Genomic DNA, 26,407 nt, shown 5'->3' on the forward strand with positions numbered 1-26,407 from the left:
ACGGAGGGGACAGCGAAGGGCAGCACGTGGGGGGACGGTGGGGCTCAGAGAGGTGTCCGTGGGGCGGGGGGTGTGCGTGGCTCTGGGGGAGCTCCGGCGCTGACCCCCGGCTCTGAGCGTGCCCTGCAGCCCGGCTCGGAGCCGCCGAGGAGCTCAGACGGAATCTCATTAAAAATTAACACAGCGATGAGCTCATGGCTTTGCCCTGCTCTTAATGGATCGGCTGAAGGCACGGCTCTTTGGCGCTGCCTTCCTTTTTTAATGACCTTCGTTTGCAGCCAGCATCAATCCTTTCTACGGGCAGGGGGAGGCACGCGGGCCGTGGCCGACGGGTGACACGAGAGGGGACGGTCCGTATCGCTTTCCTCCATGCGGACGTGGCCGGGATGCGGCGATCCCGCTTGGGGCGTTCACTCTGAACCCTAATGATGCCCGCGCGGTGGGCGTGGCCAAGCGCCGCGCGGTGGGCGTGGCCTCCTGTCGGGGGCGTGGTTTCTGCTTGGGGGCGTGGCCTCGCGGCTGCCGCGCTCGCAGTGCCCAACGCCGGGGCCGCCGCCTGCAGCGGTGGGGTCGGGTAAGGTTGGGGCTGCGGGGGCTGCCACGTGTCGGGGGGCTGCGGGGGTGGTGGGGACTTGGGGGGCGGCTCTGGGGATGCAGCGTGGAGCTCGACAGCCGAGCATCCCTTGCCTGTTTCCTAGGTGACTGCTGCCCTCGGAGATTTTTCCATCCCTGGATGGGGGTGGTGGCCAGCCCCCCCCCCCCGGCCCTGCGTTCAGCACGTGCGCCCCTTCCCCGGGTCCCCTCCAGCTTCCCTCATCTCCCTCTCTCCCTGCCCCAGCCCTGGGTTCACTCAGGGCTCAGTGAGAGCAGAGCAATGGGGACCCCACGGGTGACCGCAGCGTGGGGCCGGGGCATTGCCATCCCCTTCCCACTGATGGGACAGAGGCAAAGCTGAGCCCATCCTGTCCCATCCCGTCCCACCCCGTCCCATCCCATCCCATCCTATCCCGTGGTACAGGTGGCGGTGGTGGCACCGGGGATGTGGCCCGGGGACACTGGTCCCATTGGTGAAGGTGTCCCTGCTCCATAGGCCGTGGCTATGGGAGAGCCGGGTGCGTCCTGGCACCTCTTCTGCCTTTGCCGACAGCGTTTGGCTTCTGAGTAATGCTGTTGGTTTTTCATCTCCCTTTGAATTGCACTCCTTATTTACTGCCGAGGCTTCGGGATGTGGTGTGAGAGGCTCTGACAGGGAGCAGAGCTCAGGGTGCTGCAGGGACGTGGGGATGTGGCTGGAGATGGGGGCTCGGGGCTGAGCCTTAGGGCTGGGACTCGTATACGGGGCTCAGGTATGCGGCAGGGGGCCAGGAGTGGGATCAGTGTCCCCTTCGGCAGATACGGGTATGACAGCCTTATGGATGCGGTGAACCGGGGGGACATCGGGGCTGCTGCCCTGCCTGGGTGAAGGAGGAGGAGGAGGAGAGACGAAGGCTGGCACAGCACTGCCACCAAAGGTGGAGCTGAGCCAGCATCAGCGCTTGTGAATGGGGCCGTGCGGCAGTGAATGGGGCCGTGTGGCAGTGAGTGGCTCTGCTTTGGCCCCGTGCCCCCCTCGGAGGGGTTGGGGTGTTAACTCTGAACCCTACTGAGGGCACTGTGGTTGGTCGCAGCCACTCCGCTGCCCGGGAGGAAGGAGAGGAAGTGCGGGGGTTAACGCCGGACTGTTCCACTGCGATGGTTCAGGCAGCAGCGGAGGGAAGGGAGGAGGAGGAGGAGGAGGAGGAGGAGAGACGGAGGAAGATGTCACCGTCTCCCGTCTATCCGTCGTTTCTCTTTCCCAAGAAGGGAAGCCGTGGCAGTGGGGAGAGGATGGGGGACGCCGCTGAGACAAAGCCGGGGCGGAGGCGGCGGTGAAACGGGAGCGCAGGTGAAGGAGGGAGGAAGAGGAAGGAGGAGAAGGGGGGGCCGGGCTCCGCCATGGCTACGAATTTTAACGACATCATCAAGCAAGGCTACGTGAGGATGAAGAGCAGAAAGCTGGGGGTGAGTGAGTGGGGGGGCCGTGGTTGGGGGGGGGGCGGGGGGGGGGCTGCGCCATGGGCTCCAGATGCCGTGAGAGGCGACGTGGCCGGGGCTCCATCCACGCTGCCTCTCACGGCATTCGGCGTCCCCGGCGTTTCGGGTGAAAAAAAGCGTTATTTTGGGTCTGCGTGCAGATGGAGGGGGGGGGGGGGGGGGGGGGGGGAGGGGGCACTTGTTGCTTGCCGAGCCATCCCGCTGAGCGCCGTGCCTCGGCTTCCCTCCGCTCCCAGCAGCGCTGGGGGGGCTGCCCCACACCAGCCGCAAAATGAGGGGGTACGGCCCCTACGGAGGGGGGAGCGGGGCCAGCCCCCCACCCACCTCCTTTGCTCGGAGCATGCTGGGTAATTTCACGCTAATTAGGGAGAACAAAGAACGAGTGTGGGGTGTGGGGGGGATGACGGGGGAGGGGGGGGGGGCGGGGGGGGGGAGACAGAGCGGTCTCATCACCCCCGCAGTGTTAGGGGACTGCGGATGGGGTGGGGGCAGACAGTGGGACGGGGCTGTGTGGGGTCTGCGAGGTGGGGGCCCCAGGGGGGCTGTATGCAGGGACACCGGGGCTGCCCGGCCCCAGCATCCTCTTCCGTCCCCAGGATGGTAGCGGGGGACCGGTGCACCCCATGGGCATCCCCGACCTGGGGATGGGGGAACCAAGGGATGGCAGGCACCACCCGGACCTGGGGTTCCTCTGCTCCCAGGCGTGGAAATCCCGTAGGGTTGGTGGGGAAAGAGCTGTTCTGCAGGGGAGGGGGACGCGTGGCTCCTCTCTGCCCGCAGATCTACCGGCGGTGCTGGCTCGTCTTCCGCAAGTCCTCCAGCAAAGGGCCCCAGCGCCTGGAGAAGTACCCGGATGAGAAGGCAGCGTGCCTGCGGGGCTGCCCCAAGGTGAGCGGCCACGGCCGGGGGGTGCCCCGCATCACCCCCTCCCCACTCCCGGCACGGCCCCGGCGACACCGTGCCACCCCTCCAGGTGACCGAGATCAGCAACGTCAAGTGCATCACGCGGCTGCCCAAGGAGACCAAGAGGCAGGCGGTGGCCATCGTCTTCGCCGACGACTCCGCGCGTACCTTCACCTGCGATTCGGGTACGGGCTGACGCCGCGGGCTGTGCGATGCCGGGCTGCGGGGCGCCGCGCCGCCACGCTGTGTGCCTTGCAGAGCTGGAGGCCGAGGAGTGGTACAAGGCGCTGTCGGTGGAGTGCTTGGGTGCCCGACTCAACGACATCAGCCTGGGGGAGCCCGACCTGCTGGCGGCCGGCGTGCAGTGCGAGCAGACGGGTGAGCGCAGCGTGGGGCTCAGTGGGCTCAGTGGGCTCAGTGGGCTCAGCCCCGCTGCGGCCGTGCTGAGATTTTGGGTTTTTCTGGGTGTTTTTTTTTTTTTTTCCAGTGGATTATTATTATACTTTTTTTTTTTCCCCCAGACCGGTTCAACGTGTTCCTCCTCCCCTGCCCCAACCTGGACGTGTACGGCGAGTGCAAGCTGCAGATCACCCACGAAAACATCTACCTCTGGGACACGCACAACCCGCGCCTCAAGCTGCTCTCCTGGCCCCTCTGCTCTCTGCGCCGCTACGGCCGCGACGCCACGCGCTTCACCTTCGAGGCGGGACGGTGAGACGGGGCCGGGCGCACCCAGCGTCCCCCCCAGGCCTGACGCCGGGCCGAGGGCTGCCATAGGGTGCCCCATAGCTGTAGGGCCGCTCCGGGCCCTTCCCGGGGCCACCCACGCGCCCAGCCCTGCAGGAGCCATGGGGGGAGCTGCTTCGGCTCCGCCAGGCCTGGCTATATTAGGAACTTTCCTGCTAATTACCAGCTCCAGAGGGGAAGAAACATGATCTCGCCTTTCATCCCGGCCCTATGGCTTCCGCTGACTCACCATGCCCGGCGCGAGGGGAGGGGGCGGCAGGGCCGGCCGCGGGATGATGCTGGCTGGGAAGGGCACCCGTGGGTGCCGGGGGGGGCCGTGCTGCGACCTGGCCCGCCCCGTGCCGCTGTAATGCCCCTCTGCTCTGACCCCATAGGATGTGCGATGCGGGAGAGGGCCTCTACACCTTCCAGACGCAGGAAGGCGAGCAGATCTACCAGCGCGTGCACAGCGCAACGCTGGCCATCGCCGAGCAGCACAAGCGGGTCCTGCTGGAGATGGAGAAGAACGTCAGGGTGAGGCACGGCCCGCGGGACGGTGGGTGGCCCGGGGCAGCTCGTGCCCCGTGGGGTGGGCTCACGTGTGTGCCGTGCTCACCCCCAGCTGCTGAACAAGGGCGGCGAGCCCTTCTCCTACCCCTGCACGCCCACCACCATGCTGCCCCGCAGCGCCTACTGGCACCACATCACCGGCTCACAGAACATGGCCGAGTCCTCCAGCTACGCCGGTGAGTGTCCCCAGGGCCCCGCGGGGCTCCCGCAGCCCCTCAGCCATCCCCACGCTGTGCTCTGTCCCCAGGTGAGCCCTACGCGGGCGCCCAGGCCGGCTCGGACACCGACCTCCTCGACAGGTTCATCCTGCTGAAGCCAAAGCCCCCCGGCGGTGACCAGGCCGAGATCAGGGAGCCCACCTCGTCCCCGTGATGGGGGGTGCTCCGCAGCCCCTTCCTTCCTTTCCGGGGGCGTCCAGGCCCCGGGAAGCCGCAGAGCCCTTCGCTGCAGGGAGATGGCATCAGGGCATCCTCCGGGCCCGGCAGCCCGGCCTGAAGCTCCAGGAGGCGATGGCTCGCTGCGCTCAGTGACTTCAGATATATATTGCCTATCCATATTATTATACAGTCAGATATTTCTTTCTCACGCGGACGCGAAGTTATCGCCCCCGAGGAGACCTCAGGAAGAGGAGATGCTCACAGAGGTCTTTGGCTCTTGGGCTGGGAGATGGAACAGAGGTGGGGGCGAAGAGGTTCGGCCCTTTTTCTGCAGGTAGGAAGGAAGGACGGCACTGCCCGGCCGTGGAGCTCACGGTGCGCTCTGCAGAGCGCTCTGAACGCTGCAGGGTTGGGATGTCTCAGGAGAAACTGGTTGTCCTTCCGCACCGAGGCCTCGGGCTGGGCTGGGGGCTGAGCTTTGTAACCCAACCCGCACACGCGCCACCACCGTGCCCACTTGCCAGGGGCAACCCAGGCACCGACTGTGGCCAGTAGCAGCCAGCGGGGAGCAGCGGGAGCCGGCGAGAGACCTCGCGCAGGGGAGCTGGGCTTAATGGACTGAACTGAAAAGCAATTGATTTTCTAGTTCTCCTATTTATTGAACTCCTTTAGAAGGGCTATCTTTTTATTGCAGTACGACCCTCGGTGTTTCTTTCTCCTTTCGGTCTGGTTTGGTTGGTTGGTGGTTTTATTTCCTCCCTGGAAGCTCCAGGTCCGTGCTTTGGGAGCAGGGAGCGTTGTGATGTGGGAACCTGTGGTCTGTGGCCTGTAAATACTGTGTGTTGGGTCTGTGTAGCTTGTGGATGGGGCTGGGGAGCTGCGGGTGCATATGGGTCCCTGGGCACTGGCCGCCCTCTGGTCAGGGGTGCAACCTGCTCTTTTCCTGGCTGCACGCCTCATCTGGAAAAGATTTCACATTTATTACCAAAAATATTAGGGTTTTCTTTCTTTTTTTTTTTTTCCTTTTTTTTTCTTTTTTCTTTTTTTAAGGAATTGCTCAATGAATAAACAACCCTTATCCACCCTTCCTGTTTGTCTGTTCCATCCAAACGTGCTCGGGAAATACATGTCGGAGTATCGCATGCCAGAGAGCCAAAACTGCTGAGCAGGGGAGATTTCCTCATGCTACAGGCAGCGCGTTTGGCTCAAAGCTTTGTTCTGCCTCCAGTGCCTGCAAGGACATTCCAAATGAAGCCCTCAAAGAGCTGAGGAGGGGAGAGGGGCATAGCAAGTCCTGCTCACACCCCCCTCAGCAAAGTGTCACCGAGGGGCTCGCCTCACATCCTGGGTGCTGATGAGGGGGAGAAGGGGTGACTGGGCAGTTCTTGGAGCCCTCCAGCCACTGCTGTGGCTCAGCACGTAGCCAGCTCAGCCCCTGCATGCTGCAGGCACAGTCAGAGCTGCCAGCTGGGAGTTACGAGCGACAGACACCCCCCAGCCCCACGACATACAGATTACACAGCACACGGGAAGAGTCCGCTCCAAAGGAGCCTTTAAACACAGCTAAGGCTCCCTGGCCAACCTTCCCTGCCACGCTGCCTCCTGTGACGTGGCTCTTAGCAGCCCGGCCTCGAACATCTGCTTTAAACATAGCGCTGGAACTGTAAGGGACAGCACTACCTGCTGCAGGGGTTCTGGCATCCTTAGTAGATCATAGACCTTAGTAGGTCAAGAGCAGCAATCGGCAGTTACAGAGCAATGCTCCCCCCAAAGCAGGTCTCATTAAGTTAATGTCTACTGGAGAGAACTAAATGATGTGTTATCTCCTCCTGCAGCCCCGGATGAGGTTTCAGGGAGGACTGAACACAGGGGTTAAGGCTTTATTCAGTATACTTAAGGAACAGACATACAAACAGGACAGGGTTGTGTAACTGAGGTACACGCTTCCCAGTCCCAAACGCTACGTGACCACAGTCCAAAACTCTGGGCTCAGAGACAAAGCCCATCCCCACCCCAGCAAAGACTTTCTTCCTGCTTTACCCTACGTGTCACCATGGCTTTCTCTGGGAAGAGAAGTGCTGCTGACAAGGAGATCTGCACCAGGAGAAGCAGAGGGAGATGAGGAGACAATCCCTCAGCCCAGAGTGCTGCCAGGCAGAGGCAGGAACCTTCTGCATCACTCCTGCCTGGACAATCTCCTGCAAAGGGCCACCTCAGTTTATAGTGAGGACGTCACTCTGGATCTCATGGCTCAGCTGGGTCTGGAGGTCACTCAACTTCTTCTTCAGGCCGGACAGTGCAGAGAGGACGATGGTTTCGGGGCGCAGAGAGCCGCAAGACTCCACGTTGTAATAAAACCTGAGGTTACAAGTCAGGGAGAAAGTTACCAAGTGCTCCGCACGGAGGTGCAAAACCAGAGAGCGCCCACACAGCAGTTCTAGCCCATCAAGACCCACCACAGGGAGATCTGGGGGGAGCCCCAGCCACCAGCGCCGCTGAGCTCCCATCTGGGCATGAGCCAGCACACTCCTGCTTCAACAGCAGCCACAGATTCCCACGGAGCTCAAAGCAGCCCTCATGACCCTCCAAGATACAAGAGCACTTGTGAGATTTTCTCTGCTCAGCTATGTGATGTGAAAGCTGCACAGGGAAGCTAAGACTGACTGGCTGGCTGGCTGCAGGCACTCCTGCAGCACATATCACTTGGAAGAGAGGGTAGCAGCAGCAATCAGAGCATGAGAGACTCACACGGGTCAATAATACTGCTGATGACATCAGTGTCTTCAGCATCACCCCGAGCCATCTCTCCAAGACACCTGACCAAATACTGCAACGCTCTACCTGGTAACAGGAACTCCGAAGAGTCACCCAGTGCACCCCAGAGGGCAAAACCTGCCAGGCCTGGGCACATCACCACGTAACTGCAACTCCTGCCCTGCTTTTCAGGGAGCAGCAGCTCTCTGTGCTGGCAAACTTTGGTGCAGCATATCTGACACACCAACAGCAAATGCAGTGCACCCAGCTGAATCCCCCACCTCCCAGCAGCAGGAACACGTCCAGCTTCCTACCTCTCAGGCTTCCCATTGGGGTCATATGGAGCCTGAGCATCCTCCTCATCGATCTCCGAGTACTCACTCTTGGGCCTGGAATCAGAGAGCAGGGAAGGTCAGCATTGGATCAAGCCATAGAAAAAAGTTCAAATTAACGTAGCCCTTTCTATTTCCTCTGCCTTGAGCAGTGTGGGAAGCCAGCACAGGAAACTCCATGCCCACCACGGTCTCCTGCTAGCCTCCCTCAGACCCAGTGAGGCCAAGAAAGGCTGATCATCATGTCCTGTCATCAGTGGTCCTCAATAAAACTGCACTTCCCAACCAAAACCTCCACCTGCAACAAACCGCTGGGAAAGATAAAGCACTGATGGACCTTCGTGTTATTTGCCACACCATCCATTACTGAAAACGGGGCAGAGATTGAACCTCTTTCCACCAGGACGTCTGCTTTGAGAGTCCAGCTGCATTCCAGTGCTCTGCCAAAAGCCTCAAAACACAGCGAGTATGTAAAACCACAACCAAAACAATAACTATCCTTGGATAGCAGAGGCAAATGTCTCTGTATTTGTCTCTGTATTGTCTTCACTAGGAGCAAGATGAACTTGGAAAGAAACCCATTATCGTCAGGGAACACACCGCTCCAACAGCAAGTCCTTCTAACTTTGACACGGATTTTGTCAAGAACCTCTCAAGAGCTGTTTCCAGGTACCCAGCTTACTGCACAGAACGCCAGGCTCATGAGGACGCAGCCCAGTCTGCCACCAGACAAAGGAATCTGCATCAGCACTGCCTTGGGCCACCCAGACAGGTAACGCCTCGCCGCAGAGGGACGCGGGCTCAACCTGTCACTTCTTAACATCCAGCATTACACAAATTAAACCGGAGAATTTTTGAGGCACCGCAACGAAGCCTAAAATTATTTCAAATCCTGATTTGAAATTCCACACCACAGAGACGTTCCTGCTTTGCAACCATCCAGCCTCCAACCCAGACAATCAACCAAATTTCGGTGCCATTTACCGGCCATGAATCGTTTGGCAATTACAAAGCTCTCCAGTTCTGCCCCCAAAGTGATGGCGACCGAGGCCAGTCCTGCACACCAACACTTCTGATGTGCTCATGACAGAGATACTGCACAGCAGCAGCCTGCTTGGCCCACCCCCACCTGGACTGACTGAACCAGACCATGGAGACGTCCTACAGAGCCCATCAAAGCCAAGCTTTGGGGTTTGCTCCTTCCATCAGTAAGATCGGCCCGGGATTGCTGCGGGCAGATCTCAGAATCTGGGCAGAGTCCCCGTGACAGAAAACGCCCGGCAGACAGCTGGAGGTGTGGGATACAGGCTAACTGCTGCTCTCAGCAGCTCCTTTACTGAGAGCTGCCTTAGCAAGGGGCAACATAAGCAAGGCAATGGGTTTGAGTGTGCAGGCTCAACGTGGACAGCGAAGAAGAATGACAGGCATTTCTGGATTCAAGCCTGGCAATGCAGGGCCTGGGCAGGAGGAAAGCCTGCTGAGTCCCTTCTGCTGCACAGCCTCCTGTCCAGCTGCAGCTCTGCTCAGGCTTCTGTTCCCCCTGGCTTCTGCAGTCCCTGCATCAAATCCTGCTCCTGCATCGAGGTCTTCCTGACCTTGCACAGCTCTGCTTGCTGCCCTGCAGCCACGGCAGCTCATCTGCTGTCCCTCCTAGCTCCTGCTTGCTGCTGCCCTGGCTGAAGCACCCGGTACCTCTCTGCTGCTGACTCCAGCGTGCTCGATGGCAGCATTTCTGCTGGGTGGTCACTGAGACGTGAGTTTGTACAAGAAAAAGCAATGCTTAGTGATCCAAATTATGCCCTGGGCTGAAATGACAGAATCATACAACGGTTTGGCTTCAAAGGAGCCCTTAAAGACCACCTAGTCCCATCCTTCTGCCTCGAAGCTGTACTGTTTTCTGCTTGGACACTGTGTTGACTGTAACTCTTTGAATGTGGCTATCCAGCCAAGTCCCCGTCTTCTTTAGTTTTCCCAACCGTGCAGTAACTGTTGAGTCACGGCCTGAACCACTGATTGAGCACCTGGAGAAAGGACCTGGTCAGCCCTGGGAGCACAGGTGAAGGCAATTCAGCTGAGTGATAGGAAGGGGTGGAGCCTGGCTGCACCTTGCTTAGACTTCATTTAGGGGCTGACTGCCGCTAGGGAAAAATCTCTGGTTGGGGATATCTCCCTTGTGGAGTTTCTACTGTGAGCCTACATCTTCAGAGACAGGTGAGCACTTCTCTTTCTTTTTGTCATGTCCTCCTACTGCACTGGTCCCTTTGCTGTTATGCCTATCCCTACACAACTTTGCAGCACCTCTATTTTCTTCCCAGGATACGTGTCCCTGGTTCCACTGCCCATGTAGTTCCTTCCTTTGACCAGGAGGTCCTCAGCCACGTTGGCCTCCTGCCTTCCTGATTTTTTTTTTTTATAAATGGGAATTAAGAGTTCTTGTGTCCTAACAAAAACATCTCTGAAGAGCTGCCAGCTCTCTTCTGCTCCTTTATCTGTGAGGGCAGTTCCTCAGGGGTTCCCACCCATTAATTTCTTACGAAACTGCACATTTGCTCTCCTAAAATTCAGGGGCCTGACTGTACTTCTTGCTCAGGATGACAAATTCCATGAGGGCACAATTAGCACAGCTGAGGCTGTCACTATTCTTGGTCTCTCCAATTAGTTCATCAGTGTTGGTGAGTAACAGGTCTAGTAACTGCCAATTACTAATACCTCACGTGCCTTCCTTGTGGCACAGGTTCTAATGCAAGTGGGTGGTTGGATCAGCTTTAAGTGGCTGGTTTATCCGTTACTCAGGTGCTCTTCATTCTCCCTACACACAGCACCTGACTGTTGTGTAGGAGCTCTTCAGGGGGTGGGGGAAGCTAAATGCCTCCTGGGAAATCTTTTCAAGTCCTTCCTAACTGATGCAGCCTTTGTTTATTGCAGGGGGCCAACAGCAGCGAAACAGAAACAAAGAATAGAGACACCCGAGCAATTAGGTTCAGCAGCCCTTGAGTGTCAGACTCAAGTTCTACAGCTGCCATAGTAGTGGATATTGTAGGTTGGCCTTAAAGCTACATCTCTCACCCCCAACGTGGCCAGCCAGGCCACATGCTTTGACATATCACATACCACAACTGTGACATACCATTCCTCTGGCTTGGGGTACACCGTGTGCCTCAGCGCGTTGTCTGGGTCGTACTCAAAGGCTACGCCTGCTGTGGGGTTCCACTTGGCGTGCTCCTTGCCAAAGCCCTTCTTGGCATAGGCTCTCAGCTTCAGCTCCTGGCCCTTCCGCAGCTTCACAATCAGGATGTCTACAGAAAAGCACATGCCAGTGTGGGAAGGCTGATGAGAAGAAGTGATCGCACAAGGGAAAAGGCAGAAATTATTAGCGCCCAGGAAGATGTCACCAGGAAACAGGCCTTGCTTGGATTCTTAGAGGGGCTCTCTATGTCCCCAGAGTAGGTAGGGGACATCCTACTAAGTACAAGAGTTGCAGGCATGCCCAAAAGCACAGCTTAGGCCCCCAAGTATACTCTGCAGCACTTAGCATTTTTGTTCTCTATGCTCTCAAAAGTGGAGAGAGCAGTGCTCTCTGACACAGGACAAATGTTTGTTTAATAACATAAAATGCTAACCCCACTGATGCTGGTGACTCTCAGCTGCCAGTTTTAGATGTCAGCTCCAGGTTTACACAACTAGTAAACAAAGGATGGGTTCAGAGAGACTGAGAGGAAGAGCCGTTTCCTCCTGCAGCTCTTACTCCCTGCTGAAGGCCACTTACCATCCTGCTCCACGTAGTCGTTAGGGTCGTTGTCTCTGCTCCGAGAAGTCACCTGCAGGAGAACAAAAGCAAGGAAACTAATGAGAATGCCAACCTCACAGATTGCATTACCTACCAAAACAAGACTGCAGAGAGCCACTGCAGAATGACTTTCAGCAACAAACGCAGCCCACCCTATTTAATGGAAACTGGGGCAATTTAGAGAGCTGCAACTCAGTCTGTGACATCCTGCTTCACCGGACTGTTCTCTTCCACAGGATAGAGAGGGTTACAGCCTGTGCCTGGTGCAGCTGCTTGGTTCTGCAACAGTTCAGAGTCACCCATGATACTGCTGGAAGATGATGCATAGCACTCGCAGCACCACAGCTAAAGCAAGAGACAGCAAGCTGTATCTACTGCTTTAATTAGGCACACCGGAACAAACTTCACCACCAGAAGCAGCCCCCAGGCTGCGGTGACTTCTGGATGCAGACTCAGAGCAGGGCCCCTCCAGGACCCTCTCAGAGTGTCCCCTCCAGAGACACTCTCCACGAAGTCCCCTTGCATCTGTTCTGCTTTGGCTCTGCCAACCCTCCCCAAGGTGACTGGGCAAGAGCCATTTGGCAGCGGTGCCCTGGCCCAAGCTCCTCACACCTTGCCGCACTGAGAGCCAAGAATCAGAAAGCTTTGGGCCTCTGGGCTCCTGCCAAGCCTTTGAAGGGGCTGACCTTGCCAGAGCCCTGGCAGCACGCAGGCAGAAGGATGCAGCAGCACAACAGGAGGACGTAAGTGCACCTGCTCCTGGTGTACAAGGCAAGATAAATAGGCTGCCTCATCCATGAGATGTGGGTGCAGGGTAAGGCTTTAACGAGGCCGTACTGGCTTAGACGTCATCAGACAGCAAGTGAAGATTGAGACAACAAAAAGGAGGACAATGGCACACAACTCTGTTTCTGCAAATGTTCCTGCTTTGTGCTCCTGTGATATTCTAAGGGAGGATTTAAGGCAGTATGAGATGTTCCTGAAACCCTTCTTTTCTCCATACCCCACACATTAGCCACCCCAGCCTGGGACGTGCTGACAGGCAGAGGTTGCACAGACCGGAATGACACGGGGGTTGTTGGAGATGAGGTCACGGGATGTGACGTGCCGAGTCTGGTCCTCATTGCAGCGGACATCAAGGGTGAACTCCACAGAGCACTCTGGACAGAATTCATCGCATGTGCAGTCCTGGGACAGACACGGGTCAAAGCCTTTATGTTAGACTGCTCTCGGCAAGAATCTGTAGGATTTCCCATCAGATCAAGCACCCACCACCAAAACAAGCACCCAAGGCATTTTGCTTTACTCACTCTGGAATACTGCATCTTATCCACAATGTCATCGCTGGTGAGTGGGATGAGACCTGTGAAAAGAGGGTAATGAGGCACGTCTGGGTGAGATGAGGGGAATACAGAGGAAAAGCAGCCTCGGGATAGAGGTATTCCAGCAGTCTGGAGACAACTTGTGCCCAGCACTCACCCAGTCTGTGGGCAATGAATTCATCATGGAGCACTGAGGAGTTGGCGTCTATCTGGACCCAGTCAATAGCTGCAAGGAAGAACAAAATGAGCTGAGAACAACAAGCTGGACAAGGGGGAATGGCTCTAATCTAACAGCGGGGAGATTTAGATGAGATGTAAGAAATCCTTTACTTAGAGGGCAATGAGGCCCTGTACAGCTGCCCGGAGAGGCTGTGGATGCTCCATCCCTGGAGGAGGCACCCAAGGCCAGGCTGAAAGGGATCCTGGGCAGCCTGATTGGATAGAGGGCACCCAGCGTATGGCAGGGGTTGGAGCTCGATGATCGTTAAGGCCCCCTCCAACATAAGCCATTGTCTGAAAGCTGAGTGGTTCGTATGGGCACAGAGAACAACAGCACCCGCTGCGAACGGGGTGCCAGCTGGGTGAGCGGGGCTGAACGCAACGCCGAGGGGAAAGCAGAAGGGGCCGTGACCACTGCCAGACAAACAGCAAAGAAACCAGTACCTATAATGGGCACCTCCGCTATGAACACCCTCCGGATGGAGTTCGCCACGCTGCAAGAAACACCTCCGTTCAGTGCCCGGAACCACGGGCTGCCCCAGCCCCGCCGCCCGGCCACCCGCAGCGCCCTGCCCGGCCCACCCCGCCTGCGGCCTACCCAAGCCCTCCCCGCGCCCCCACCGCCCCGCGGGGCCCTCCCTCTGCGCCCTCCCACCCCACCCCCCAGCCGGCTTCGGGGCGGCCCCCCCGGGTCGCCGCTCACGCCAGGTCGGTGTTCTCGATGATGAATTTGACGTTCTCGTCCGTCAGCTCGGTGATGCGCACCGTGGGCTGGTTGGCGTACGGCATGGCCGCCCCCCGATGCCGCCCTGCTAGGCCGCCGCCGCAGCCCTCCCGCCGCCCGCGCACGCCCCCTGTCGGCCGGGAGGACCCGCCCGGAGGACCCGACCCACCCACCCCGCTGCGGGAGAAGCACAGGAGAGGCGTGGAGAGGTGACAGTGCGGGGCTTTATTGGTGCTGCGGGGAATGGACGCCCCATCGTCGCTCCGGTGCAGCTCTGGGGTGCGGGGCTCCGTCCTCAGCGGCGCTGGTTCAGCCCCGTCAGGTTGGTGATCTGTGGGGACAGGGAGATGGGGGCGTGTCAGCAATGGGGTGACCCAGGCAGTGGGGGGAGCATAGTGGCGTGTGGGGGATACACAAAGGCCTGGACCCCATGGAAGTGGAGGATCCCGAGTTGGAAGGGACTCATACTGCTCCTGGAGTCATACTGGCTCCATGGCACCGCCCAAACCCTCTGTCTGTGCTGGAAATGCTCCCACCATAACTGCAGGTGGAGGGAGGGATGCTTGAGAGCTGCTTCAGACAGTGAAAATGAGGTCTCATTTATGTGTCGGGCAGTTTGGCTTTCGTGTGTTGTTAATCACGAGCTCATCCTGCAGCTTTGGACTTCGTTTTATGCTGTATTACAACTTTCTTCAGCACAGAAAAGCAATCTGGGCCCAAACTACCAAGACAATCTTTACATGTATTTAAGCTACGAAGAACAATTTCCTTTCATGCTGTAACTTAGATTCAGGAGGGAAGACACACCAGTGTTAAGCGTGGAAGGGAGCATAACAATTCTGCCCTCGCAGCCTTGCTGGCTTCGGCATTACTTACAGTAACTGCAGCTCCCATCAGGCCCTGGGCAAGTGCTTTGCCAGTTGACTGTACCTAGGAGACAGGAGAATTAGCTTTCCTCTGTGGTTACACTTGTGGGTACCCAAACACAAAGATGCAATGCCAGCAAGTATGTATTCGCTACAGGAAGGTGCTGATATAAGCCAAGCACTGCAGACAAAGGCTACCCAAAGATAAGAAACAAGGAAGGGATTTCCTGGAAACACACAACTCTTAATCATCAGATCAAAGAGGGGCACCTACATGTTATTTTACTACGGCATACATAAGCGATTACTGCCTTATCTGCGCACACGTTGGTACATGGGGGTACCTGGCCCACAGCGTTACCTGCTGAGCTGCACTGCTCATGTTCATGGCATCAGCTACTCTGTTTTCCAGGAAACGCCACGTGTCCTCGAAGTCAGGGGATGTATCCTGCATCATCACCAGTTCTGTGGTGTTGTAGATGCCAGTGAGCACAGCCCGACGAGTGTACCAGTTAAACTGCAAGGGCACGGATTGAGAGAGAGGTGAGCTGAGCGCAGATCGCAAAAGCAGCCCTGCAGAACCACGAGGGAAAACAACACGCCATCTCCTCATTGTTAGCAGCCGGGCTGCCTCTGGTCAGAGGAACCGCTCAGTAAACAGCCCTGGGATGGATGACACATTCCTTCCTGATAAACTGCAGCTCGCCTCTGTGATGCAGCAGGCTGCCAGCCAGCACGGCCATCTGACAGCACAGCTGCTCCTGTGCCACCAGGCAGAGGTAGTGAGTACTGGGTATAAAACCACAGAACACAATTGCCACCACCTGCTTCTGGTTGCAAGCGTGCACCTACAGCAAACATACCCAGCTGGTTGGTTGCGTTGTGCAAGGGTTTATCTTTGCCTCAAAGACTGCTAGCAGGAGATGCAACGCTCAGATTCTAGATCTGATGGCTGTGGTTAGGACTGAACTCCAAGTGCAGTTTGTACAAGGCACAGAAGTGTTGAAAGGGGACAAAGTGATGACAGAACTGTGCAAGGCAGCAGAGATGCACCTTTCCCAAATCCTATCACTGGAATACCGGTACTGCCTGCTCTGTCACTGAATGTGTCAGTACGCCGCTGGCAGCAGTGCTGGAGGATGTATTACAACAATAGGTTACACGAGGCAAAAATTCACAGGTAACTCCAACTGTTCAGCTTTTCCAGTTGCTCCAGATTCACCGGCAGACAAAATGTATATAGGCTTTTAAAAACAGGTCTTCAACTTCATTTGCTGCTTCCTTCATTACAGCGATTAAAATATGCGAGTACCTAGAAGAACATACTGGCTGTTCCATTCATGATTAGAATGCAACAGGAAAATGAAAGCACTAATTTAGTTCTGAAAACAGTCAAAGGGAAAGCTCTGCTGTCTGCATCACAGCTCACAGACTGTGATGTGGTGATGTGAGTCGTCACCATTTGCAGCTGGATCTCCGGTGCATGTGAGACCACACTCCTCCTCCTTGTGCAGCATCCCACAAAAGCACTCCAGTGAGGAAACTCTGAGGCTGTTTGACCTTCATAAGCCACAAAGGCTTTACAGCTCCTGATGCAATCACAGTCTTTCAGCTTTTCTAGATTATTCCTTTTATTTTTTTGTCCTCTGATTTATTTTCCCCTGCAGTAACTTCTCTTTCATACTCAAATAAAAGAAGTTTATTAAAGTAGTTTGTTAAATGGTTCGTGCAGCTTTTCCCTACATCAATATGAATTAAAATAATGTATTAATTGCTTTAACTAAGGTTATAATTTCCCTTTATTCCCTGCCAGAAAGATGAAAGCTTTAATAAGCTACTGGTATTTTTAGGTAGATTCTTTAAAGTTTTCAAGTCAAGTCTGTCAGTGTTGCTGGAAGAGGCAACTGCTTGCTAACTGAGTTGGATTGACTTCTTAGTCTCAAAATCTCAACAAGTTTGTCTGTCTTCCTCAAAAGGAGCACTGATTAACTGAAAGCAGTTCCTTTTAATTTGCACAACTCCCATTGGAAATAATTCACCCTATTGGCTTCTAAATCTTGTTGTAAACTACAGTATTGCTTCTGAAGACTTTTGGGGACTTCTGAAAGCATCTCCTTCATTCAAAGAATGGATTGTAGCAAGAGAGACACAGCTCAATGCCTGTTTCTACTTGTCACTTTCCTGAGGTGCAGATGGGCAGAAGCAGCCTGTCTGCAAGGTGCAAGGACTTACGTCTGTGGACTGGTCGCCGGCATAGTGCCATATATCATCAATCATGCTGGTGAGGAGGTTGAGGCTCGAAGGGATGTTATGTGGGAGCAATAGGATGCTGACAGCCTGAGAAAGAAATACACAGATAAATGGAAGAGTCAAAGAGAGGAGGATGCTGCATGAAAACAGACCAGTGTTTCTTTGCTGTGTTGTCTTTTTTCTTGTTGCTGTTGACTTGCCTCCAGCCCCCAGTGAGCCCTCCATGCTCTGCTCACTGGCACTGGTCTTTCCAAGCAGCAAGACTTGCACAGAGCATAGAGCGTGGCAGCTCAGCTCATGACCTGCCCTCTCTGGGAGCCCAAGCTCCCTGCTCAACACGAATGTTTCTGTGTTGGCTCCCTGAGCTGCCTCTCAAGGCACAGAAACGCAGCGCAGGCCGAGATGACTCACCCCTGTGCTGTGTCCCTGCGGGGAGGGAGTCAAACCTCTTGTTTCTCCAAATTTGACTTTGAACTCAAACCAGCTATGAAGGGCAGAACAGACAGCCATAATGGCCCTCCTGAGCTCCTGCAGCCTTTGAAAATACTAACAACGCCCGGAGAGTCACAAACCACCCACATCCTTCACCAGACAAGCTATGCTAATCTGTAACAAAAAATATGAATCCTATCTTCTCTCTCCGCGAGGAGAGCTGGATTCAGCCACCCAAAGGCCAGCAGTGACACTGGGCAAGAAAGGCTAATTTTGCAGTGACCTTTGCAGCCCAAGATTGGGAACGTTATTTGTCACTGTGTGAATCCCCTTCTGATCTTGTGAAGAATAACTTGAAACTTCCATATGAATTCTGAAGCATAGAGGCCTCCCAGTACACAGAGCTATCCTCAGGTTGTCAAAGGTTTGTCACCTGCAATAGTAAGCAGGCAGTTTCTTGCAACAAAGCAGTAGTTCTGCATTTACAATCATCAGATGATCCCAGTGCTGCTAGAACAGTGCTGCAGGGAGCCTGACACTGCAGTGACACTGTAACTACAGCTGAGCAGACACACAAGTGTTATTCCCTGGGGATCCCAGATGGGTGGAGTGAAAAACGGACAGGTTTGCCTTTCTGGAAAGGCAAGAAATAGTTGTTCTAAAGAGACTGCCTTCCTCCAGGGGTGCTGTCCTCTTAAAGGCTGTGAATCACTTGAAACCAGAGAGGGTTTCATTTACAACCTTGACCTATTCTGGTGGAAGCTATGTTGAAGGCCACAGGGCATTCAAAATGCACATGCACAAATGATAACTTTTATATTCATTTTATACCTGTGGCCATTTCTCAATATATGGAATCACCATCCTCAGCCTGGCTTCCACAGCATCTCTCAGGAATTGATTCGTAGGCTTCTTCCTACAAAGCACATCCAAGTTAAACTCAATTATCAACTTGAGAGATCAATCATTTTCCCACCTCAGCAACAGAGATGCAAAGTATTATGTATTCTCCACGCCTGTAGTTCAACTCTCCATCGGGGAATGTCATCAGTAAATGACATTCTTTACTTAAAAGTATCCAGTGTGTCTGGGATGGCTAGTGCCTGCCAAGGAAGGTGTCTTTTTATACCCAATACTCACTCTGCCTCGCCCAGCTGCACTAGTTTTTGTTCCTCCTCCAGCAGGTCAGACAGCTTGGAGTTGCACTGAGACACAAAGTGCAGGATCAGCTCGCTGCCATCGCTGTGAAACATCCCTGCAGCAGCAGCAGAGAGACCAAGAGTCTGCAGGGAAAAGGGAAGAAGCACAGACCAGGTCATATGCTGCTAAGCAAGATCCAGCTAGGAAGTATGTTGTATTTATTCTGCACGTGATGTTATATGATTTTAAACAAAACAATACTGCATTAAAAAGCTCTTTCTGTATGTATTTTCCTCTCTTTAGGATCACTACGTCGTGCCTCAGCATAATTCTGATAGTGCTACTCTGCATCAGTTGGGGTTCATTCCTGCCCAGTACCATCTGCTGAATGGGGTTCACGGCCCAAGCGTATGTGGGGGAAGCATGCAGGCCTGGCTGTCTTTGAACTTCGGTTCCATCTGGTTCTTTGCTTCTCTCCCACATACCTTGGCTCCCTCTGCAATGGCTTCTGCCGTCCAGCCATGTTCAGGCACAAACTCCAGCGCTGCTGTGAGGATTCGATGCTGCAGCTGCTCCTCGCTCTCATAGTCCTGTGACTCCTGGCCGTCCTGGCCAGTGTAACTATGAGAAGGCATTGGTACAGTGAGGGAACATCACCACCACACACAGCAACCTGGGCTCTGCCAGCTGCTCGCTGTGTGCGGACATGTCCCAGGGTCTGCTCACAGCAGACATCTCACCTTCTCCTGTAAAATCCTTCCCTCTCCCTCCCAGAAAAGGGATTCCTAATGCCCCTTCACCGTTAGAGGAGAGGGAAATAAGGGAAGGCTCAGTCCAGATGGTGACCTGGAGACCAACTGGCCTCAGATAACCCACTTCGTAAAGAAAACAACACAAAAGAACTACTAAACTAACTCTGGGCTTTTCCAGCAGGGCCTTTAGTGACACGCATACAGGCACCACAACTGCGGATTTACACAGAAATCCAGCAGTGTGGGCTGGTGCTCCCCCAGCTCCGTGATGGATGGTGGCATTGGCACTGCAACAGCTGCTGGAGGCCAAGGCCCCGTTAACTCTACAGGCAGCATACAGAGAGAGACACAGAGTGCTGCAGACGGTGGGATACCTGGGGCCTGGGCTCCACGCCTCCTGCTCCGGGCGCGGGTCTGCTTGTTGTGGGTCGAACTGCTGCTGTGAGGAGGGTGATGGCGGCTCCTTCCTCTGCTCCTCTGAGGCTCTTCTCAGCGCGGCCGAGGCACGGAAGCCCTGCTGGGGTGCGTACAGCTGACACCTGAGTCCTGAAAGGGAAATCGGGGCTGGGACGTGTCCCTCCAACACAAGGTAGAGTCATAAAATCATAGAATGGCTCGGATTGGAAGGGACCTCAAAGATCACCCAGCTTCAACCCCTCCTGTATGCTGGTCGCACGCCTCGCACCCACAGCCGCACCCAGGCGGGGCGCTGAACGCGGCGGGCAGTGACGCGCAGCCCCTGCGCCTCAAGCCGGGAGACCCCGCAGCTCCACAGCGCCCCCTTGCGGCACCGCGCCGCTGCCCTTCACCTCACCTTGCCCCGCCCAGCCCCGGCCCCGCCCCACGCACGGCCACGCTCGCGGCCCCACGCGTGCACGCGCCCCCCCCCCCACCGCTCGCCGCGCCCCCTCACCCGCGCGGCCCCGCCACAGCCGCCAGCCCGCACGCCGCAGGCTGCCTGCCGCCGCCGCCGCCATCTTGGAAGCGGGCAGCGGCGGTGACGTAAGGGGCGGTGCGTGATGACGTCAGAGCGGGACGAGGGCGACGGGCGAGCGGGATAGAGGTGAGAGTTGCGCCTCAGCGGCGGGCTGCGGCTTCTGAGGTGGAGGGGTGACCTTGGGTTGTTCTTTGTCCACGCCAGTCTCACAGAGGGCGCTTCTTTGGGAGCTTTCAGCCCTTCTGCCCCACGGAGGAGGGGTTCTGTCAGGACCGGGCCGGCCGGGAGGCGCTGAGGCCTCGCGTTGCACGTGGGAGGGCCGGGCCGGGCCCTGGGGGCAGTCTGTGCTCCCACAGGTGGGCAGTCCCCGTCCCCCCACAGGTGGGCAGTCCCCGTCCCCGGAGGCGTCCCGGAGCTGCGGGGATGTGGCGCTGAGGGATGCGGTGTTGGTGTGGCTCTCACTGCCCTTCCTGGCCCTCACAGTGTGTTCCCCGTCGGCCAGGTGGAGATGGGGGAGTACGGCATCGCCCCAGGGCAGCGCGTGGCCGTCATCTGGGACAGCTCCTCGCCGGTGGAAGCACTGAAGGGTTTGGTGGACGCCGTCCAGGCCTCGGTGGGAGCCGACAGTCGTGTGTCCGTGGAGAACATCAACCAGCTGTGTCAGTGTAAGAACGATCGCAGTTTTTCACTATGTGCCTTAAAAGGAGAATGTGCTTCTGCTTCTTGAGCTCGCTTGTGCCCTGGTTTGTAAGTCTGACAGCACCCATGGGTAACTCTCACAGCTGGCGATACAGCAAAACCAGATGTATTCCCTGCTCGTGCTTCCTATAACTGATGTCTTCAGCCAGCTGCCTCAAGTGTTGTTCAGTTTCGGGCCTCTCACTACAAGAAAGACGTGGAGGCCCTGGAGCATGTCTAGAGAAGGGAACAGAGCTGTGAGGGGTCTGAGCACAGAGCTGTGGGAGCAGCTCAGGGAATGGAATGGGTCGTTTGGAGAAGAGGAGCTCAGGGGACAGCTCATGGCTCTGCAGCCCCAGAGAGGAGGATGTGGAGAGGGGAGGAGCCAGCCCCTCTCCCAGAGAACAGTGATAGGATGAAAGGTAATTTCTTTGAGTTGTACCAGGGAGGTTCAGATTGGTTATTAGGAAAAAAGCATCTTCACAGAAAGAGCAGTGATTCACTGGCACACGTTCCCAGGGAGGTGGCTGAGTCACCATCCCTGGAAGTGTTCAAGAAGTGTGGACATGTAATACTTAGGGACGTGGTTAGTGGGCAGTATTGGTGGCAGGTAGACAGTTGGACTAGTTCATCTTAGGGGTCTTTTCCAACCTTAATGATTCAGTTACTGCTGTTGTACATAGATACAAGAGATGAGGGGAGAAGTAGAGCTGATCATTAAGCAAAGATCTATGAGTGTGTATGTAGTAAAATCGTCCTGTCTTCATCTCTCCCTCTGCAGCAGCTCACAGGGAGTCCAGTTTTGATGTGATTCTCTCTGGCGTGGTACCAGGCAGCACAGCGCAGCACAGTGCAGAGGTACTGGCAGAAATAGCTCGGATACTTAAGCCCGGGGGTCGTGTCCTCCTGAAAGAACCCGTGGTTACAGAATCAGGTAAGAGAATCTGCATCAGCCTTGCTTTCATGGCAGCAAAGACATTCCTGTGAGAATTAGGCTGAAATGAAAGGCAGCAGGAACACTGGCTGACATTCAGAGAGTTTCCTTATCCTGAAATGCTAGTGTGAATAGTAAAGGATTTATCTTGTTTAAGTCATGTAAAGTGTGGAGTAGATGGAGTGTCTTATTTCAGAAGGCACATCTGTCAGGCTGGAATTTTGGTGGACTTGGAATGAAGTACAATTGGGTCTATTAAGAGAAGGTGTCCAAGAGAAGAAGCCTGTAATGAACTTTGGATTAAACAGTGACTAATAGCTAGACTAGACTATATACTAGAGCAAGGCTCTGGAGTATTATAGTTTTGAGTATAACAATCATTTAGCAGCTTGTTTTGAAAAATTCATGAGTTGTTCACTGCAATATGTGAAAGTGTTCGGGGGATTTTGTTGTGTTGTGGTTTTGGTGCGTTGTCTTTTTTTTTCTTTCCTTTTAAAATGGGTTTTAATTGAATTGAGGAAGGTTTTGGTGTATGTAGAACAGATCTGGAGCTAGAACCAACTTTATGTCCTCAAGCCACTATTCCAATGAACAAGCTGCTCTGTTTTGTTCCTGCTTTTACTGGAGAGGGCCCGTTTTTAGGGCTATGGTTTGAGTACTTCTTTGTAAAGGTCTCTTGCTTTTCCAGGTTTTCAAGTACCACATCTGTTCTTCAGTCACCACCGTTCTTGTTCTTCCCTCTTGCTATTTCCTGCTTTTGTGTCTTCCAGAAAACAACAGCCAAATCAAGACAGCAGCCAAACTCCCTGCAGCTCTGACTCTCTCTGGGCTGGTGGAAGTGAAGGAGGTATTTTTGTACTTACTGCTTTCAGAATTCTCTCCTGCTGTTACCTAAAAGTAGACAAAGACTTGATGGGTAGCAAGGTGTTTAGCTGCCCTGCTCATGTGAATGTTCATGGATGCTGTCTGCCACAGTCTTTAATTACTCCAAAGCTGGTGTTATTCTTCAGGGTTGAAGATAGGAGGGAACCTGTCTTTTATCATGCCTGCTGGTTCACACCACGCTGATCAGCCCTTTGTGCTGCGCTGCAGCTGGGACTGATTCCTCTGTTCTGAGGGATAAGCAACTGGAGCCAGACACAACTGATTATCTGTGTTCACAGGAGTAGTGGATGTGGCATTGAAATAAGGTGGCTCAGTGTGAGAGTAACCAAAGATCTTGCATTACAGCTGCAAAAGGAACCTCTGACCGCTGAGGAGGCCCAGTCAGTCCGAGAGCATTTGGGCTACCAAGGCAATGACCTTCTCATTGTTCAGATAGAAGGCAGGAAACCCAATTTTGAAGTGGGATCTTCAAGTCAACTCAAACTATCCTTTGCCAAGAAAACAAGTCCTTCAGGTAAGGCATGGCGTATGCTGGACATGGGAATTGCCCTCCTCTGAAGTGACCAGCATCCCTGTGGTAGGGAGTGCTACATAAATAGCTGTGGAATGGGGCTTTCCAAAGTTGTTTGAACTCTCTAGTTGCTGGAAATAGATGGGGCAGTGGCTGGGGTACCTACTGTTTCTTATTTTGTTTTGGATCCAGGAAAACCCTCTGTGGACCCAGCTACTGCTAAGCTGTGGACGCTGTCTGCCAGTGATATGAATGATGAAGAGATGGTATCCATTTTTATTTGTGAGACTTTGCTGTCATTCCTTCTCTCTTCTTTTCTACTCTAGCTAGTTTCAGTCATTCCTCTTGGGAAGCTTTACAACTTAAGAGGTAGAAAAGCATCCCCAGGGCAAAATTTCTCAGCTGCTGTTTGAGGTGTTGGGTGCCCACAGGTGTGGTGAGAATTGAGGGAAGGCATTGCTGAGAGTGAATTTTGCAGTGCTAGTGCTGCAATGAGTGGTGTTTCTATGAATGTAACAACAATGTCATTCCCTACTAACAAGTCTGTTTGTTGTGTGTTTTCCTCCATGGTATATTCTAGGATCTTTTAGACTCTGATGAGCTGTTGGATTCAGAGGATTTGAAAAAGCCAGATCCAGCCTCTCTCAGAGCTCCCTCCTGCAAAGAAAAGGGCAAAAAGAAAGCCTGCAAGAACTGGTCAGTGTTGGGATTAGCATGTCAGTGTACCTCTTAACTCATAGCATTGAAACCTTAGAATTGCATGTTTTTAAAGAAGATTGTGGGAAAGCATAATTCATTTGGTTTGTGTCCTTTCCTTATCTTGGCTATTTGAATATAAATCCAAACAGTGAGGATTGGCTAGCTATGCCAGAGCTGCTGCAAACTGCCATACTGGTATGACCAGCAGTCTTCTCAGAGGTAGCTGCACAGTTCGTGCAACCTGCACTCAAATCCTATTCCCACTGATTTTAAGGAGGAATAGTTTATGTGGCAAATTGCTTTAGAGTCATTTCCCTCTTGCTTCAGCTGGAGGAGGGTGCTTCAACACTTGTTTTCCAAACTGTGGTGTTGGAGAACAAAGCGCAGAGCGTGAGAGTCCCAGGGCCAGCTGTGCCGTGTGACAAAGTGAGGGCTGTTGCATGAGAGCAGTTTTGGAACAGGGATTGTAACTCATAGCTTTTAATCAGAACAATGCAAGTGACTTCTTTATTTTCTACAGCACATGTGGCCTGGCTGAAGAGCTGGAACAGGAGAAGAAGAGCTCGCAGCCCAAATCTGCCTGTGGAAATGTAAATAGTCATTTTGTTTGTATATTGTGGTTTGCAGGGTGCAGTTTGTGTCTGAGAACAGTTTTCTCTGATGACTGCTCCCTAAAGCAGCTTACTGCTTTTAAAATACCACCTGCTTCTGCAGAGCTTCTGGCTTTACCATCTCACCTCTTAGAACAGCCCATGTGCTCTGTACTAGTTTGTTGTGTGCCTACAGTGCGAGTGCCACCTTCACAGGAGTCAGAGTAGACAGTGACCCTGTGCTTCACTTGCTAACCAGTGGTCTCCTTGGGGAAAATCACCTTACGGGGTTACAGTTAGGGAGCTGCCAAAGCCCAGCACGCAGTAGGGCAGAGCTGCCCTTCTGCAGGGCTGGGCTGGGAACTTGGTTCCTCTGTGTGAGTGCATTGCCCTGCACCAGCTCAATTACCTGCTCAACAAGCATGTGCCCAGAGGAGGTGGAAGGGAGGTGGTTTCTGTGCTGGCATATGCTGCAGAGCTGGTAATGTCTCTAGGTGGAAAGAACATAACAAGAAGAGAAAACTGAGAATTGCAATGATGACAGAAAGTGTTTTTCTGTTTCTTGGCAGTGCTACCTGGGGGATGCATTCCGCTGTGCCAGTTGCCCTTACTTGGGGATGCCTGCCTTCAAGCCTGGAGAGAAGATCCTGCTGAAAGAGAACCAGCTGCATGATGCCTAAGAAAGTCATCTCTGAATGTCCTGAGAAGGACCTCTCTGCTTTTCCATCACCCTGAGATACAGGGGTTCTTCCTACAGTTCTCCTCATCCTCTCAAACTCATGCTCCCTGGCCAATACTCCTCGTGGGGAGGCACGCCGTGGGAAGTGACACTGCTGTGAGCTCATCACACGTAATCAACTTCGGGCTAGGTGATAATCCGTGGTGGCCAGTGGTCCTGTGTATTAGACTTCTTAATGTTAAGCCTCATTGTAGCTGCCTTGACTTGATACTGAGACGCTGGCCGTCCCAGCATGTCCCACCAACAGAGGGAAGTGGAATTGTGTCAGATTGACCTTGTGTGTAGTGGCAAGAGCCTCACCAGTGTTTCCCCAAGCCCACATTGCTCCTTGCCCCGGTTTTACACTGTGCATCAGCAGCTGTGGCTCAGCTCTCAGGGTGACATTGGGCTCCTTTACATTTTCGGAATTTGAACCTGAAATTCTTTAGTGGGTGAAGGTTACTCAGCAGCTCCTGCTGCAAATCAGGAGCAGTGAGTACTCTTTGCTGTGTACTCCTTGGTAAACTCTGATAGGCGTGATGAATTTCCAAGTGTTTTGGGGGTGCCATCCCCCTCCATCACCTGTTTTCATCAGAATAACAAAGTTTCATTCCCACTGAGATAACTGCTGCCCTTAAGGCAGGGAGAAAATTAACCTTGTCCTCCCCCACCTCTGACCAACAAAAACACAAGGGCAGTCTGAGACCCTCACCTCTCTTGGTGGTTATCAAGTGAGTTACCCGCAGTGTCCAGTAAGTAAGAACACAGCAATAACTTAATTTCTGGTTGATACTGACTACTCTTTATTTATTTGCATTCTTACTGCTCATGAAGCATCCTCGCAGGTGCAGGATGAGGGAGCTCGTGGTGCTCTGTGCCAGGCTTGCTTCTCACCCACGGAAGGAGAGGAGGAAAACACAACTTGCTCTACAGGATGTGACTTCTTGTCATTGTCCTTCCTCAGTTGCACAATAAACTCATGTAGGGATCTGGGATGAAAAGCTGTTCTGTTCTTAAAATAAATGTGACCAATAATCAAGCATTTGTGTCAGAACTGGTATTAGTGGCATTTTAAACGTGTCTCTCCTTTTACTTGGTTTCTGCTCACCCCCCTGAGCTTGGGGCCGTTGGGCACTTCTGGAACCATTTCAACGTGTGCTTGCAGAGTGCATCTTGAAGTGCTACAAGAATTGTTCCACTGAAGGCTTGACTCATACACGGTCCCCGT

The 26,407-nt window shown here is 54.2% G+C and overlaps 4 protein-coding genes and 1 non-coding gene across 10 annotated transcripts; 2 read left to right on the forward strand and 3 right to left on the reverse strand.

Annotated features, from left to right (window-relative positions):
• Positions 1-497: 497 nt before the first annotated feature.
• On the forward strand, positions 498-5,736 carry DOK4 (docking protein 4). Of its 2 annotated transcripts, XM_046899581.1 has the most exons (10): positions 498-574; positions 699-1,577; positions 1,840-2,040; positions 2,854-2,961; positions 3,047-3,161; positions 3,235-3,354; positions 3,498-3,687; positions 4,098-4,236; positions 4,325-4,448; positions 4,520-5,736. In XM_046899581.1, exons 3-10 carry the CDS (start codon positions 1,975-1,977, stop codon positions 4,642-4,644), a joined length of 987 nt encoding a protein of 328 aa, XP_046755537.1. In that variant the 5' UTR covers positions 498-574; positions 699-1,577; positions 1,840-1,974; the 3' UTR covers positions 4,645-5,736. The 2 variants fall into 2 exon arrangements, with proteins under 2 accessions (XP_046755537.1, XP_040501920.1); XM_040645986.2 differs by lacking the exon at positions 699-1,577.
• Positions 5,737-6,177: 441 nt separating this feature from the next.
• POLR2C (RNA polymerase II subunit C) lies at positions 6,178-13,890 on the reverse strand. Its single transcript, NM_001293302.1, is given in 9 exon segments — positions 6,178-7,007; positions 7,718-7,792; positions 10,863-11,031; positions 11,502-11,553; positions 12,582-12,710; positions 12,833-12,885; positions 13,002-13,070; positions 13,508-13,557; positions 13,767-13,890. Coding segments are annotated over 9 exon segments (828 nt in total). The 5' UTR covers positions 13,853-13,890; the 3' UTR covers positions 6,178-6,862.
• A 103-nt stretch (positions 13,891-13,993) lies between these two features.
• Positions 13,994-20,236, reverse strand: COQ9 (coenzyme Q9). 2 transcript variants are annotated; one of them, NM_001198605.2, is made up of 9 exons: positions 20,141-20,236; positions 19,602-19,773; positions 18,961-19,096; positions 18,476-18,618; positions 18,167-18,251; positions 16,886-16,990; positions 15,015-15,170; positions 14,664-14,717; positions 13,994-14,118 (listed from the first exon to the last, which is right to left on the reverse strand). In NM_001198605.2, exons 1-9 carry the CDS (start codon positions 20,202-20,204, stop codon positions 14,083-14,085), a joined length of 951 nt encoding a protein of 316 aa, NP_001185534.2. In that variant the 5' UTR covers positions 20,205-20,236; the 3' UTR covers positions 13,994-14,082. The 2 variants fall into 2 exon arrangements, with proteins under 2 accessions (NP_001185534.2, XP_046755350.1); XM_046899394.1 differs by lacking the exon at positions 13,994-14,118 and having other exon boundaries at positions 14,154-14,717.
• On the reverse strand, positions 15,198-15,307 carry MIR6709 (microRNA 6709). The gene has a single exon (NR_105580.2). It is a non-coding gene; the product is annotated as a microRNA 6709 (primary transcript).
• Positions 20,237-20,254: 18 nt separating the features above from the next.
• On the forward strand, positions 20,255-26,218 carry CIAPIN1 (cytokine induced apoptosis inhibitor 1). Of its 4 annotated transcripts, none has more exons than XM_046899396.1 (9): positions 20,255-20,545; positions 20,667-20,829; positions 21,624-21,776; positions 22,547-22,623; positions 23,007-23,175; positions 23,365-23,438; positions 23,753-23,868; positions 24,392-24,461; positions 25,031-26,218. In XM_046899396.1, the coding sequence occupies exons 2-9, from the start codon at positions 20,673-20,675 to the stop codon at positions 25,139-25,141; spliced, it is 927 nt and encodes a 308-aa protein (XP_046755352.1). In that variant the 5' UTR covers positions 20,255-20,545; positions 20,667-20,672; the 3' UTR covers positions 25,142-26,218. The 4 variants fall into 4 exon arrangements, with proteins under 4 accessions (XP_046755352.1, XP_046755353.1, XP_046755351.1 ...); XM_046899397.1 differs by having other exon boundaries at positions 20,255-20,520; XM_046899395.1 differs by having other exon boundaries at positions 20,255-20,290; positions 20,648-20,829.
• Positions 26,219-26,407: the final 189 nt, after the last annotated feature.

Source organism: Gallus gallus, chromosome 11 (assembly GCF_016699485.2).
Source record: "Gallus gallus isolate bGalGal1 chromosome 11, bGalGal1.mat.broiler.GRCg7b, whole genome shotgun sequence".
Taxonomy (NCBI): Eukaryota; Metazoa; Chordata; class Aves; order Galliformes; family Phasianidae; genus Gallus; species Gallus gallus.

What these genes read in the sequence shown, in the direction of transcription:
- DOK4 (XM_046899581.1), top strand. Translation starts at nt 1,975, where the DNA reads ATGGCTACGAATTTTAACGACATCATCAAGCAAGGCTACGTGAGGATG. An exon ending in TGAAGAGCAGAAAGCTGGGG is followed by an intron (nt 2,041 to 2,853) that starts GTGAGTGAGTGG and finishes CTCTGCCCGCAG; the next exon opens with ATCTACCGGCGGTGCTGGCT. An exon ending in AGATGGAGAAGAACGTCAGG is followed by an intron (nt 4,237 to 4,324) that starts GTGAGGCACGGC and finishes GCTCACCCCCAG; the next exon opens with CTGCTGAACAAGGGCGGCGA.
- COQ9 (XM_046899394.1), bottom strand. Translation starts at nt 20,204, where the DNA reads ATGGCGGCGGCGGCGGCAGGCAGCCTGCGGCGTGCGGGCTGGCGGCTG. An exon ending in CCGGCGACCAGTCCACAGAC is followed by an intron (nt 15,171 to 16,885) that starts GTAAGTCCTTGC and finishes GTGCCCTTGCAG; the next exon opens with TTTAACTGGTACACTCGTCG. An exon ending in TGAGCAGTGCAGCTCAGCAG is followed by an intron (nt 14,718 to 15,014) that starts GTAACGCTGTGG and finishes CCTGTCTCCTAG; the next exon opens with GTACAGTCAACTGGCAAAGC.
- CIAPIN1 (XM_046899396.1), top strand. Translation starts at nt 20,673, where the DNA reads ATGGGGGAGTACGGCATCGCCCCAGGGCAGCGCGTGGCCGTCATCTGG. An exon ending in GGCTGGTGGAAGTGAAGGAG is followed by an intron (nt 22,624 to 23,006) that starts GTATTTTTGTAC and finishes CTTGCATTACAG; the next exon opens with CTGCAAAAGGAACCTCTGAC. An exon ending in ATATGAATGATGAAGAGATG is followed by an intron (nt 23,439 to 23,752) that starts GTATCCATTTTT and finishes GGTATATTCTAG; the next exon opens with GATCTTTTAGACTCTGATGA.